Source organism: Sturnus vulgaris, chromosome 14 (genome assembly GCF_052056855.1).
Source record: "Sturnus vulgaris isolate bStuVul1 chromosome 14, bStuVul1.hap1, whole genome shotgun sequence".
Taxonomy (NCBI): Eukaryota; Metazoa; Chordata; class Aves; order Passeriformes; family Sturnidae; genus Sturnus; species Sturnus vulgaris.
This window is the reverse complement of record NC_142256.1, coordinates 2997063-3010781: the sequence shown is the minus strand read 5'-3', so window position 1 is coordinate 3010781 and position 13719 is coordinate 2997063. Positions and strand designations below refer to the sequence as shown.

Here is a 13719-nt window from a genome sequence, read left to right as displayed (position 1 = left end):
GTAGTTGTTCATTCTCCTCCCTCTCTTCCTTTGCAGAATTATTTGATAATTACATGCAGCAGGATGCACACGAATTCCTAAACTACCTACTGAACACTATTGCTGACTTACTGCAAGAGGAGAAAAAGCAGGAGAAGCAGAATGGGAAGCTCCAGAATGGCAGCATTGAGAGTGAAGAAGGAGACAAGCCTGATCTGACGTGGGTCCATGAAATCTTCCAAGGAACACTAACCAATGAAACCAGATGTCTTAACTGTGAGGCTGTACGTGCACCACCAAACCCACACCTCTTTAACTTTCTCCCAGCTTCTGGATTGCTTTCCCTAACACTGAGCACCCTTTTTCATTCATTAGGCTAGATGAAATTGCACTGTCTCTATTAAAATGTGGAGCATAGCCTATTTTAGGACTCTATGTTCAAACCTGTGCTCATTAAGGTATGTTGCCCAGAAAAAGCTGAGTTTTTTCCCTTTTTCTCCTCTCTGTTTCCATCGAGGCAGCTGCACCTGGCTGATCCAAGCTGCCTTTTTTGTCTCCATGTTATTCCCTGTGTCAGTGATTGAGAGTTTATGTTGTGTTTCTACATGAGAGTTGCTCTTAATTTAACTCTGGGATGAACTGAGTTGCTTGAAGTGGAATTCTGTGCAAGGTGCTGGTCCTTGGCCACTCTGTTTGAAAGCAAAAAAAAGTGGCACGAAGTCTAGAATTAGAACCACACCACCTTCAGACCAGGCATTTGTAGTTAGTCATATGCTCAGATTTAATAGTGCTAAAAAAAAAAAAGAAAAAAGAAAAAAAACCCAGATGGGGAGAGAAATAAAAAACCCAAGAAGTGATTACAACAGAAAAGACTGTTCTTGGCATTTAAAATCTAAAGTTATGGCTGTGTGGTGAGGAGAAGCTCTAAAAATGACATTAATAGGATTCTGTCTCAAGGTTCTTGCAATGAAATGTGGCTGTTCCACAAATGGAAAGCTGGTTTTCCTCCCTGCTAACCCATTTAATTGAGGAGCCATCTGCCTGTTTCTGCCTTGCCTCTGAGTATTGACTGTTACACCCTGAAATGCAGCAGAGGAAATGGAATGTGGGTAAAACCTCTCCACTGAGAGCTCGGAGTGGTTAAATCTTGGCTTTGCCAGGATAACAATCAGATGTGCCTTGAAGTCTCAAGGGGGAAGAGATGTTCCATGAGAAAGGGTTTTGGGGGTTTGTGCTTTTTTCCATGGTTTTTTTTTTTGGTTTTGTTATGTTGTTGTTGCTTTTTCCTTTTTTAAATGTTCCTCTTCAGATTTCAACACCACATCGGATTATTTAATCACTTTTAGTTTACCTCAAGAGAAGACCTCTTTGTGTGCATGTACATTTATTTTTAATCACATTGCACCATTCCAGAGATGGATAAAAGAAATCTGCCAGCTCTAAATTGTTACCAAATATCTCTCATTATTTTTTTTTTTTCAAGGTTAGTAGCAAAGATGAGGACTTTCTGGACCTCTCGGTTGATGTGGAACAAAATACATCAATTACACATTGTTTAAGGTAAACAGAATTCTTTGGGAATGGAAAAAATACCTGCCCTGGTCAGAAGGAAAGAGCCTGGATTAATTTTTCCCTGGTGCAACAGTTGTGGGCTTTGACATGTGCTAAAATATTGTGAGTTTTGGAAGGTTTCTTAGTGGGTCTTAGTAAATACTAGTGTTAGCTAAGATTGATTTTTCATTTTCTTTTATGGGGATTTGAATTTGTTACACAGTCAGGCTTTATCAAAAATAAACATGCAGTTTTTGGTTTCACAATAAACTCTTAATTATTTTCATTTCTTATTAAATTTCAGTTGCCTGGCCCTGATGTTTAGGGTCAGTTTGGTTTTTTTTCTGATAGACATTTGCTCCATGTGTTTGTCTGCTGCATCCAAGGCTTATCAGCTGCTTGGATATTTAATTTGCATCCAACATCTGGCTATTTAATAACTGATAATGGATCTGTAATTGCTGGGAGCTGAAGGATCATCCAAACTTTGCTACTTAATGGCTGTAGATGTGAACATTTAATTTCTGCCACTAAAGAAAACATGGAATGGCTGATGATGGAAACAAAACTCAATGTTTTTTACCTTTTCTAGCCAGAAAACAGGCAGTTAATAATGTAAATTCCAGATTTTTCCAGCTCACCATTGATGCTGCATCCCAGGAATGAGACAAATACACATCAAGTGGGTCTGGGAGCAGCAGCAATGAAAGGAACTTCATCCTCTGTGTGTTGTTTGGGGTTTGGGGATATCCCAGCTTACACCACTCTCTGATTTCCACAGGGGATTTAGTAACACTGAAACTCTATGCAGTGAATACAAATATTATTGTGAGCAGTGTCGCAGCAAACAGGAGGCACAGAAGAGGTAAAATATTCCATCTTGTCAATATTTAATTCCTCAAATATTCACTGTTTATTCAAATATTCAGGCTGAGGGAGATGTTAACATTTCTGAGCCAGTACACCTGGTGAATTCAGGCAAAATCAAAAATAAAGTTCTCTGGGGCTGTGGTGAAGGAAAAATGGAGAGACCAAGGAACTTCATGGCAGCCTCATCATGAGCTGCATTCTGTGTTTCCAGACACCCACATTCCCCAATTAGCATTAATTAGCTGAAAGCCCCTGGAAAATATCTCATCTGCTTTGTCTGGGAGCACTGGTAAAAAAATCTTCTTGCTGCCCACAGCCAGAGCAGCAACACAGATTTACTGCAGCTCTTTCTTCCTATTGGTGGTGAAAAATTGAGATTATTATTATTATTACTATTATTAGTATTATTACTTATTATTAACTTGACGTTGTCCTGCATTCAGATATCAGTTAATGATTTGGAATTGTTATTATTATTATAATTGTTGTTGTTATTATTGTTATTATCGTTATTGATGTTATTATTATTGCTATTATTACTATTGCTATTGTTACTCTTATTACTACTATTACTGCTATTATCATTACTATTATTATTATTGCTATTGTTACTCATTATTATTACTACTATCACTGCTATTATTATTAATATTATTACTATTGCTATTATTACTCTTATTATTACTACTATTACTATCACTGCTATTATTATTACTATTATTACTATCACTATTATTACTCTTATTATTATTACTACCATTACTGCTAGCATTACTACTATTATTGCTATTACTATTATTACTCTTATTATTATTACTACCATTACTGCTAGCATTACTACTATTATTACTATTACTATTATTACTCTTATTATTACTAATATTACTGCTATTATTATTACTATTATTACTATTGCTATTGTTACTCTTATAATTTTTACTATTATTACTATTGCTATTATTACTCTTGTTACTACTATTACTGCTGTTATTATTACTATTATTACTATTACTATTACTATTATTACTCCCATTATTACTATTACTACTATTATTATTACTACAGTCCCATTACCTGTTGTAAGAGAGAAAAGGCAGCATTTAAAAATTTCCTGCAATGTTTGCTGCAATCTTTGCTGCAATCTTTGCTGCAATCTTTGCCCTGCTGTGGCTGCCCTTGGTGGCCAGCTGTTCCGTGGGTGCTGTTGCTGACACTGTCCCTTTCCGTGCCCCTCCTGCAGGATGAGGGTGAAGAAGCTGCCCATGATCCTGGCGCTGCACCTCAAGCGTTTCAAGTACATGGAGCAGCTGCACAGGTACACCAAGCTGTCCTACAGGGTGGTGTTCCCGCTCGAGCTGCGCCTCTTCAACACCTCGGGGGACGCCACCAACCCCGACAGGATGTACGACCTGGTGGCCGTGGTGGTTCACTGCGGCAGGTACCCTCAGCTCACCTCAGCTCAGCTCAGCTCACCTGTCCTGCCCTCAGCTCACCTGTCCTGCCCTCAGCTCACCTGTCCTGCCCTGCCCCGCCCTCCTCAGCAAACCCGTCAGCCCCGCGAGGGTTTATGGCACTGCTTGGCAAGGCAGGAGCTGCTCACCTGGAAATAGGTTGATTTTTTTAGAAAACAAAACTGTCTTTTTAATTATTTCAAACTTTATTTTATGTTTTTACCATTTAAAATCTTACCTTACATTCTTGCTGTTTTTCAATTTTACGTTTTTACTGTTTAAAATCTTACTTTACACTCTTGCTGTTTTCCAGTTTTACATTTTTGCTGTTTAAAATTTTACTTTACATTTTTGCTGTTTTCAATTTTACATTTTTACTATTTTAAAATCTTACCTTACATTTTTGCTGTTTTTCAATTTTACATATTTACTATTTAAAATCTGACTTTGCATTCTTGCTGTTTCAAATTTGACTTTACAGGCTCAGGTTTGTCATTTGTGTCATCAGCACAGTGCCACTTCACACAAGTTCTTTCTCTGAGCTGTAACAAACAGCAATCATTAAAAAAAACTTTTCTTGGATTTTGAGTCAGAGCTGCTCAGCTGGAAATAGTTTGATTTTTTAAAGAATTCTGTCTTTTTTACAAGGTTTTTTGCTATTTGAAATTCTACTTTACATTTTTTCTGGTTTAATTTTTTTTTTTAACTATTTTAAAATCTCACTTTGCATTTTTACTATTTGAAATTTTACTTTACATTTTTTTCTGGTTTAAATTTTACATTTTTACTATTTTAAAGTCTTAACTTTACATTCTTGCTGTTTCAAATTTGACTTTACAGGCTCAGATTTGTCATTTAATGTCATCAGCACAGTTTCACATCACTTTTTTTTCAAAGTTCTTTCTTTGAGCTGTAACAAATAACAATCATTAAAAAACAACAACCCCCCCCACCCCTAACCCTTCTTTCCAGAAAATCTAAATGGAAAAAAAAATCTTTGAAAAATACCTATTAAATAGAATTAAATTATATTTTTTTCTCTTGACCCTTGAAGTTTCTTTAGAAGCTGGTGCCATCATGTGGAATAAACTGTGCACTGCTGGGTTTTTTAAATATCCTTCTTTTCCTCATTAAATTTCAGTTTTAGCAGCTTCAGTTCTGGTTTTAAAAGCAAAGAGGAAAAAAACTTTGTAAGCATTTTAGGGGAAAAAAAAAATCTCGTGGAAGGGAAAAAATACTTCTAACTGCATTCAGGAAGTGTGAGTTGAAAATAATCAGTTATTGCAGCATGTAAATGATTTTAATTATCTTTGTGAGGAGAAAAATAATGCAAAGATTTATATTTAATCATAAATAATTTATAGGTTTAGTAGAAATAAATTTTCTCTAATTCTAGAATGTTTTTGTTGTGGTGCAGTTTCAGTTTTTAGTGAATTTTTACAATTTTTGGATCTCATGCAATGCATTTTCTTGTGTAGTTTTTATTTGCCATACATGTTTGGATAATGATGATTAATAATTCAGATTATTAAATGGTTTTCCTTTTTATTTCTCTCAAACCTTTTATCCTATATGGGGTTTTTAGGATTCCTTTAACTCACCTGCTCTCAATTCTTACTGAGAATTTACCAAAGGTTTGACATAAATGAGATTTTTCTAAATATTTTAAATTCTCAGAACTTGCTTGAAACATTTTGCACATAGGCTTTTACTTCAGTTTCAAATTTAAATTAAGTTTAAAAAGTTTAAATTATTTTTATTTAGTTGTTCTAATCCAAGGAATTCCATTCTGTGGATTTTAAAGTGGGAAGAGCTCTCCCAGAAAGTCTGGCTGTGGTTAAAGCACACTGAGAACCAAAGGAATTCTTGCTGTGAAATAAAATATTTCAGAGCTGATTGAATTCAAAACTTCACAGTGGTCCAAGCAACAAAGCAGAGAATGAAATATTTTTTAAGTTTTAAAAAAATCTATGAATGATGATAGGAAATGTTTGAATATTTTGTATTTTCGAGTAGCCAATGGCAACGTTTTAATTGAAGCAATTTAGCAAAAATCTAAAAACCTCAGCAGGGAAAAGCTGGGACAGCCAGAGGTGATCCTGAGGAGGGAAGTGACTTCTGGATAATAAATTATCAGGGATAAATAAATAAATAAATAAATAAAATTTCTTATTCCTAAATTAAATAAATTTATTTTATTTTTTTAAAAAATTTCCTTTTTTCTGCAGTGGCCCAAACCGTGGGCATTACATCACCATTGTGAAGAGCCATGGCTTCTGGCTGCTGTTTGATGATGACATTGTAGAGGTGGGTAAGAAACAACAAAACACCCCAAAATTCTCATTTCAGCCCATTTTTAAGCTCATTTCCATTGCTAACTTGCATTTCATTGCTGCACTTAAGAGCTGCTCACATTTTGGGGGGTCAACTTCACCAACAAATTGTAAAAAAAAAATTATTTTTTTAGTGATGATGTTGAAACAGCTCTAGCAAATTTTTCCTTTTCTTCCAATATATCTGTAAAAGCTGATATCCACAATATTTCTACATGCCTGGATTTCACCTAATTATTGAGCAAATATCAAAGAGTAGAACAAATGGCAGAGCAGAGCTGCTTTTTGTAAAGATAAAAATGTTTTGTTTGTCTCAGAGATCCCATGGTCAAGGCCTGATTAAGTGTCTAAATAACAAAATCCGTGCTTGTGTTGAAATAAAAATGTAGGATATTCCCCATTTTTCTTTTTTTTTTTTTTTTTTTCAATTTTTGCATAGCTTTGAGCATCAGGGATGGCTTCCCAGTGTGTGTGCCTGTCAAGAATTCCCTTTTTTATATTTTTGGGGTCATTTTCCTCTGTTTCAGAACAGAATTGTGTCACCTAATTTGGAAATAGTGTTCACCTCAATATTTTAAAATGCAAATATTCTCAGTGTTTTCCATCCAGGAGATGAACTTCACATTTTAAAAGATGTAAAATAACCATCCTCTTATTCTGTGTTTGTTTTCTATTGGTCACTTTTATGTTGTATCTTCATTTTCAGGGCAAGCCAAATTTCTGTTGTCACTTTTATAGATGAGCCAAAAATGGCTTTTAAATGGCTTTTTTTTTTTTTTTAATTTCTCTTTCTCTGCAAACGTTGTTGTCACTTTTATAGATGAGCCAAAAATGGCTTTTTTAAAATGTGTGCTGTCTGTTATTGGGCAGTAAATCCAAGGAGCTGTCATGTAGTTCCTCTCTTCTGGAAAAAAAAACCAACACTTTTTTTTCCTTTCTGTTGCTTTTCTATCTTTAATTGTGGCTTTTTTTTTTTTTCCCCAAGTTCATCTTCTTTTATAGAATTTATTTAAAAATGCTGTTAAAAGCAAGCTCTGTGGAGGGTTTATATTCTAGGTGTGGCCATCTAACAAAACAGGCTTGAAAAGGTGAGTGCAGAGCTCTTGTTCACAGATATTGCAGCTGAAAGCTCAGGAAAAAGATTTTCCCCCTGAAATACAAAATTTTTTCTTGCATTTTTGCCAAGTGATGTGAATGCAACAGCTCCAAACTGAAAATAGTCAGGAGTTTGTCCTCATTACCCACCAAATGTCAGCAGTGGGGAGGGAAGGCAGATTTATTTGTCTGTTAGGATTTCAGGGAGGGCCAACTCTTCCATTAATTAGGAGATTGATGATCCCCAAACATATGGGGGAAAGCAGCAAATCCAGGGGGAAAATCAGTCCAAGGGGGATCCTGAGCCAAACAAAATGGATTGAGAGAGCTGAGCCAAAAATCTGTGGCTGGTTTGAATTTGACATTTGGTCAGCAGATACATCCAGGGCCAGTGTTCACCTGGAATTATCCATCCATGCAGTTCTCCACAATGGGGGGAGGCACAGGAGGGATTTGCTTAAAAAATACCTCAGAGATTTGACTGCTGGCAATGGGATTCCAGAATTGGGTTTGGTTTGGAGAACCAGAATAGATGAGTGAAGGATGTTTAATCTCAGTTCAGAAGAAACATCATCTTTAATGCCAGGTGAGGCTGCAGAATTCCTTTTAGTGTAACAACCATCCACTGGTTGTTACTCTGAAATTACAACTGGGTTAAATTATTATCTGGTCAATAAGAATGGGAAGAATAGAATCTATATAATCCCCTTTCAGTTCCACTCTGTTTTCTGTGGGTAGGGAAATTAAAGAAGGAAGTCAGTTTTGCTGTGCTGAAACTAAAAATATCTGAGGCATGAATTAATGTGGATCAAACGTTTGAGTTGCATTCAGAATGAGTAGTGGAAATAGGCTTGATTGCATGGCAAGTGAGTTGGCACTTAAAATAAAATCATGTTTGACTTGTCTGCTAAATATATTGCAGGAGCTGAGGAGTGTTCTTTCACTCAATTTCTGTTCAGTGTGCCTCTGACAGTCTGTAGTAACGTTATGTTAATAAATGGTGTGAAAATGCTCCAGCCTCAGCAGGGGATTTCAGCTTCCCCTCACTCCTGGAATGGAGAAAAGATAAAACATCTCTTTGGGGGAGTTTTTTTTTCCCCCCCCCTCTTTATTTTTTTAAGAGAAGGTGTTTAACTGTTTAACAAAACTCTTCAAGAGAGAATTTCTGCAATAGATGCATCTTCTGAAAACTCCTAATCCTTGTGCTGGGAAAAAGCTGCTCCCAGCTCACTGCAGTTGGGGAGTGAGCAGCCAGGGATGCTGAGTTGGTGGTGATGCCAAAATCTGCTCAGGGAGCAGAGATTTCACATTCTCCACGTGGATTCTGCAGCTGAGGAGCTCTGCTGGAGGCAGAGCAGGGTCCTTTTCTTCTGAGGTGGAATCACAGGTTGGTCTCTGCTCCTCTGTTCAAGCCAGAGCTGCTTCTTGTGTTTGGAACATTCCTTTAATTCCTCAATTTTATTCCTTGGGAATTAAAGGAAACTTGAGGCTCATCTTCTCCTCAGCCTCTCATTTCTGTGAATGCAGAGCCCTAAAGGTATTAAAAAACTCCAAAAAAAACTTGGGAATGTTTTATTCCAGTTTCTGGGCTGCAGGATCCAACTCACTGATGGGAAGCCAGCTGTGCTCAGGACCTGCATCAGGACATGTGGAATCTCTAAAAACCATTTAAAATTCCCTCCAGTTGCTGTTTGCAGTATGAGAGCAAAGCAGCTTTTCTGCACATAGGTCACAACTTGAAATACAAGGAGATTTTAATTATATTAGTGCAGAAAATCATCGTTTTTCTTAAGACACAAACCTTATGACAATATTCCAGAAGGCTTTGCCTGGTAGGAAAGCTCTTTTATCTCAAAGATCATAATTAGATGGGACCTACAGAACTCATGAAGCACTTGCAGGACTTTTCTCCTTGAAAGTGTCACAATAACTTTGGAAATCTGGAGTGATTTTAGCTGAATTTTCAATCTACACAAGGTGTAATTGCAGCTGGACAAAAACCTTCTTGCCTGAATAGTGACTGCTTTTTTTTAAATCATAAAATAATTTAATTATAAAATAATTTAATTGCAAAATACTCAGGCAAGGTACCACCAGTGTGAGAAAAGCAAATATAAAAATGTCACATAGTCCTTTAGGGATACATTTTGATGGATCACTTGTTTTGTTGTCCAGCTTAGGACTGCACCCCTTCTGAGCAGTTTATTATTTCAGCCTGATTTCCAGTTTTTTCAATAATCAGTAAGTTATTAAGTGGGAAAAAAATGTTTTGTTGGATAGAATGATGTTGAAGTGTCATTGTGTGACCATTGCTTGGATTTCCAGATCACCTCCAAGACCTGGGAATAACTGGTTTGTCTGGGAAAAGGTTTTTAGGGTGGTGTTGTGATTGCAGCTAATTCAAACTTCATTTGATTTTCAGAAAATTGATGCCCAGGCCATCGAAGAATTCTATGGGTTAACATCAGACATTTCCAAAAACTCTGAATCTGGATATATCCTCTTCTACCAGTCCAGGGACTGAGACAAGAAATGGACACAAGGAAAAAGGGATCAAGCTTTGCCCGAGTGGAGCACATTCGTGCCAGCAGAGTTTGTGCAGTTCCTCGGTGTTGCTGTAGGACCAGGCCAGGAGCAGGGGGAGGGGAGAGCTCCCTCCTGCCCCTCTTGGAGGATTAGTGCTCAACTGCCCTAACAAGAAGAGCTTTTTTGTTCCAGTTTCCTTTCTGGGCTTTTTTTTTTTTTTTTTTTTTTTTTTTTTTTTTACACGTGCTATCTTCCAAAATCTGTGTTACCTCTACTTGAAACCCGGCTGCTTCTTTGTTCATGAACTCAAGAAGAGATTTCAAAGTAGCATTGTAGGATTTTTACCATTTAAACTTGGCCTGAGGCTATACCTTGGTTTCTACCATCGTTTTTCTGTATTTTAGCAGAACGATTTCAATATTCAGTGTCAGCTGAAGGCATATTTTAGGATATGAGCAGCAGCTGGTTGCTGGATATTTTTGGTGACTCAGACTTGAGAAGCAGTACAAAGCTAAGACATATTGGAAATGTCAAGTCTGTAATTTTTATAAAGAAAAAGCAGACAAACCCCTCTCTCTGCAGCATTGTAAACCTCCCCACTCTGCCTTCTCCTGGGCTTAGAGAGCACTGACAGCACTGCTTCTTTTTGTACCCTTGGTGCTGTTGTGTTTCTCCTGCAGCAGGCAGAGAACTGTCTCCACATCCAGCCCTTCCTGCTGTGCATTTTCCTTTGCAGGCAGCAGTTTTGCCTCCAGGCCCCTTGGCTGCAGGTTCCAGGGGAGCAGAGCAGCCCTGACCTGTCAAAGACCATCTCTGCTGTAGAAAAGTTGGGAATTCCAGCCTTTCTTGGAGCTGTTGCATAAACCAAAAGTGCCCTCATTCTGAAGCAGGATCTGTTCCACATTTCACTCAATTCCAAGCAAAAACTGATGCAAGTTGCATTTTGAATCTATGCTAATCCACAGAAACAGCACTAATTGGGAAGGGTTAACTGGGGGAAGGGGTTTGTAGGGAACTAATCCAGGAGTTCTGAGTCTTCAGGGTAATGAACAGGTGAGAAGGAAAACCAACCAGCCCACCAGACATTACCTGGTCAGCGTTGCAGTCATTGCTGGTGATGTTTGTCTCCATCTGGGAATCATAACACCCCCTAAAATGCTTCTGATTGATTGTTTTACCTCTCTAGGCCTTGCTTCCCAGGGGAAATCGTTGGTCTGTTGAAGACTGAACTGAAGCAATTACCTGTTATGTGTATATATTCTGATCTCAAGGATAAGACTTAAGGAAGTTGGTGAGAAATCTCAGAAAATCTCGTGCAAGTTTCTTTTGGAGAAATCCTGTTGCTGTGCCAAAGCCTGTCACAGCTGGCTGCAGGCTCCCAGTGGGAATGAGTGTTCTGCTGGGTCCCTGAGCTGTGTGTCCTCAGTGTGGCTGTCCCCAGCACAGCCCCTCATCTGTCCCCTGTGCTTGTTGTTCTTGAGGATCTTTAACTTATGCAATTCTGTGGCTTGTGCAGGATATTCAATATTTTACCAAAACACTGTCCTCAGGAAAGCAGCATTTCCCAGTTCCTCGTGCTGCCCGTGTCTGTTCCTTCCTCTCATGACCACAAAGGTGATGTTTAACAATTAACTCCTGCCTTCAAAATGCAAATGAACCATTGCCATCGTATTCCAGCTGGGTACAGCTTCCATTCTCCTGGCACATCTCTTCCAGAGGATGAAATGTGGACGTTGGGTTTTGTAATTCTTTTTTTATTATACAGAGTACTGTCATTTTAAGAGACACATTCAACAGAGCAGCAAATGTTCTTGTCATCTTGTTCCTGTTGTGTGACAATTGTTCCTGGCTAAGAGTCTTCTCCCCTTCTCCACACACAAGCTGTGAGTCCTCTCCTGGTGATGCCACCAGAAGACTGTCATCACTGAGTCTTGCAAAAAATGAAAAAAAATAAAAAGAGAGCACTGAGTTAAAAATAATCTAAACAGTAAATACAAAAAGTAATGTAGTACACTAGACATGTATTTTGTATATCTGGTGATACCTTTTTACAAATAAAATACCTGACTGAGAGATAATATTGAAAGATATATACTATAGATTAAAAACTGTTCAAAGTGCACTTTTGCTACAGATTTATAAGGAGACTAAAAGGAGTTAAATGGGAAGAGAATGGTGTGATGTTACTTCTGTATAATAAATGACCCCACCTGTCTCCAATAAAGGCCCTTATGATCAAACCCACAGTGCCCAGAGGCTTTTCCTTGAATTTCACCCCTTAACTTCTCCCACCCTGCTGGCTGGCTGAGCATCCTGATCCTGCTGTGTCTGCATCCCTGTAACCTGTGCAGAAATGGGTCAGAGCAGGAGAATTTAATAATTCAGTGTCAGAGATTGTAAGTGCTGTGCTGGTACAGCAAGGAGAGGCCACCCAGGGCCTGTGTCCCTCCATCACCCCTGGAGCTCTGCTGCTGCTTTTCCCTGGGATTTCTTCTCCCTCTTCCCCCCTGTGTTGGGCTCCCTAAGACTTTGTTGCAAATATCATCTGACTGATTTGGAACAGAGACATTTAAAAGCAAAAACAGGAGCCTGTGCTTGGAGCTGTTGAGGTTCATTGCAGGACAAGTTTTCATTTCTTTGTGTTCACTGCAGTTCACCTTTGCACAGGGGAAATGGGATCGGTTGTGCTCCTGTGAGTGGGGATTTATGGGAATACAATGCAGTAGGTGCAAGGCAGATTGGAGGATGGCAACTGCTCTGTCAAACCACGTTGTAAATCCCAGATGCTGTCTGGTCCTTGTCCTGCTGGGTCACACCTTAGCAAGAAATAAAGAACTTGAGCTAATTTTAGCTCTGCTGAACGTGAGATGGACTTGCAGGAAGAGCATTCCCTGCGAGCTGGGAGGAAACAACCAAATCCAGAAGGTTTGAAAGCAAAATGGTTTGAGCTTTGATTTCCCCTAGGGCAGGACTGATGCTGGGATTTGGGAGCTGGGTTGGTCACTGCAGCTCTTCTCCAGAGCCTCTACTGGAGCGAGGGTGGAGACCATCCCATGGTTATTATTTCTCTAGGAAATGATATTTTGCTTCAAATTCCACGGGCCCTGCAGTGTTTGTGGAGAGGCTCTGCAGCACCGAGGTGCTTTCTGACCTGCTGGGGGTGCTCAGCATGTTCTGGTTACCAGCGGGAGCTTTTAAAGTCCCTGTGCCGGCTCGGTTTAGGAGATATTTAAAACAAATCCCATTTGATTGGTACAAGAAAGGAAACGGACTGACAAAGGCCCCTGAGACAAGTCAGACCTTCCCTTTGTGGGCATTTTGCAAAAAGAAACAATCCCTGAAACGTAATTAATTCCCAACATGTAAGGTCCTGCTGGCGTTTGCTCTCCCTGCACTAATTAACCTCGGGGCTGCTTCTGCTCTGCTTCCCTCCTGCTCCTGCAAAGCCAGGCCTGGAATTCGTGTGGTCCCCAAGCAGAAGCAGGGTGGGAGGAGATGTCTGGGAGGGAGAGCCCAGGCTAGGGGAGGTTAGGAACGAGGCAGTGCCAGTGGGGTGGTGCCAGGGTCACCCCGTCCTTTTGTTCTGCAGACAAAGCTGCAAAGGGAAATGCTTTGATCTGCACGCATCGTTTGTGTCAGAATTAATGGTCTCAAAGTGACGCTGGGGTAGTTTAGATGGGATTTTGGGCAGGAATTGTTCCCTGAGAGGGTGGGCAGGCCCTGGCACAGGGTGCCCAGAGCAGCTGTGGCTGCCCCTGGATCCCTGGCAGTGCCCAAGGCCAGGCTGGATGGATTTGGAGCAGCCTGGGATTGGGGAAGGTGTCCCTGCCATGGCAGGGGTGGATTGGGATGATCCTTAAGGTCCCTTCCAATCCCTTCCCTCCCTGATGGTGCTTGTTGGGATCTGCTGGAGT

The 13719-nt window shown here is 39.4% G+C and overlaps 1 protein-coding gene across 1 annotated transcript in view; it reads left to right on the top strand.

Annotated features, from left to right (window-relative positions):
- The window catches only part of LOC106853746 (ubiquitin carboxyl-terminal hydrolase 12-like), a 28287-nt gene extending 16242 nt beyond the window's left edge, over window positions 1-12045 (top strand). The window contains exons 4-9 of the mRNA XM_088172970.1: window positions 37-263; window positions 1463-1539; window positions 2312-2395; window positions 3641-3838; window positions 6080-6158; window positions 9702-12045. Coding sequence (XP_088029096.1) covers window positions 37-263; window positions 1463-1539; window positions 2312-2395; window positions 3641-3838; window positions 6080-6158; window positions 9702-9803 — 767 coding nt within the window. The 3' untranslated portion in view covers window positions 9804-12045. The remainder of the gene's footprint in view (window positions 1-36; window positions 264-1462; window positions 1540-2311; window positions 2396-3640; window positions 3839-6079; window positions 6159-9701) is intronic.
- The last annotated feature ends 1674 nt before the right edge of the window (window positions 12046-13719 follow it).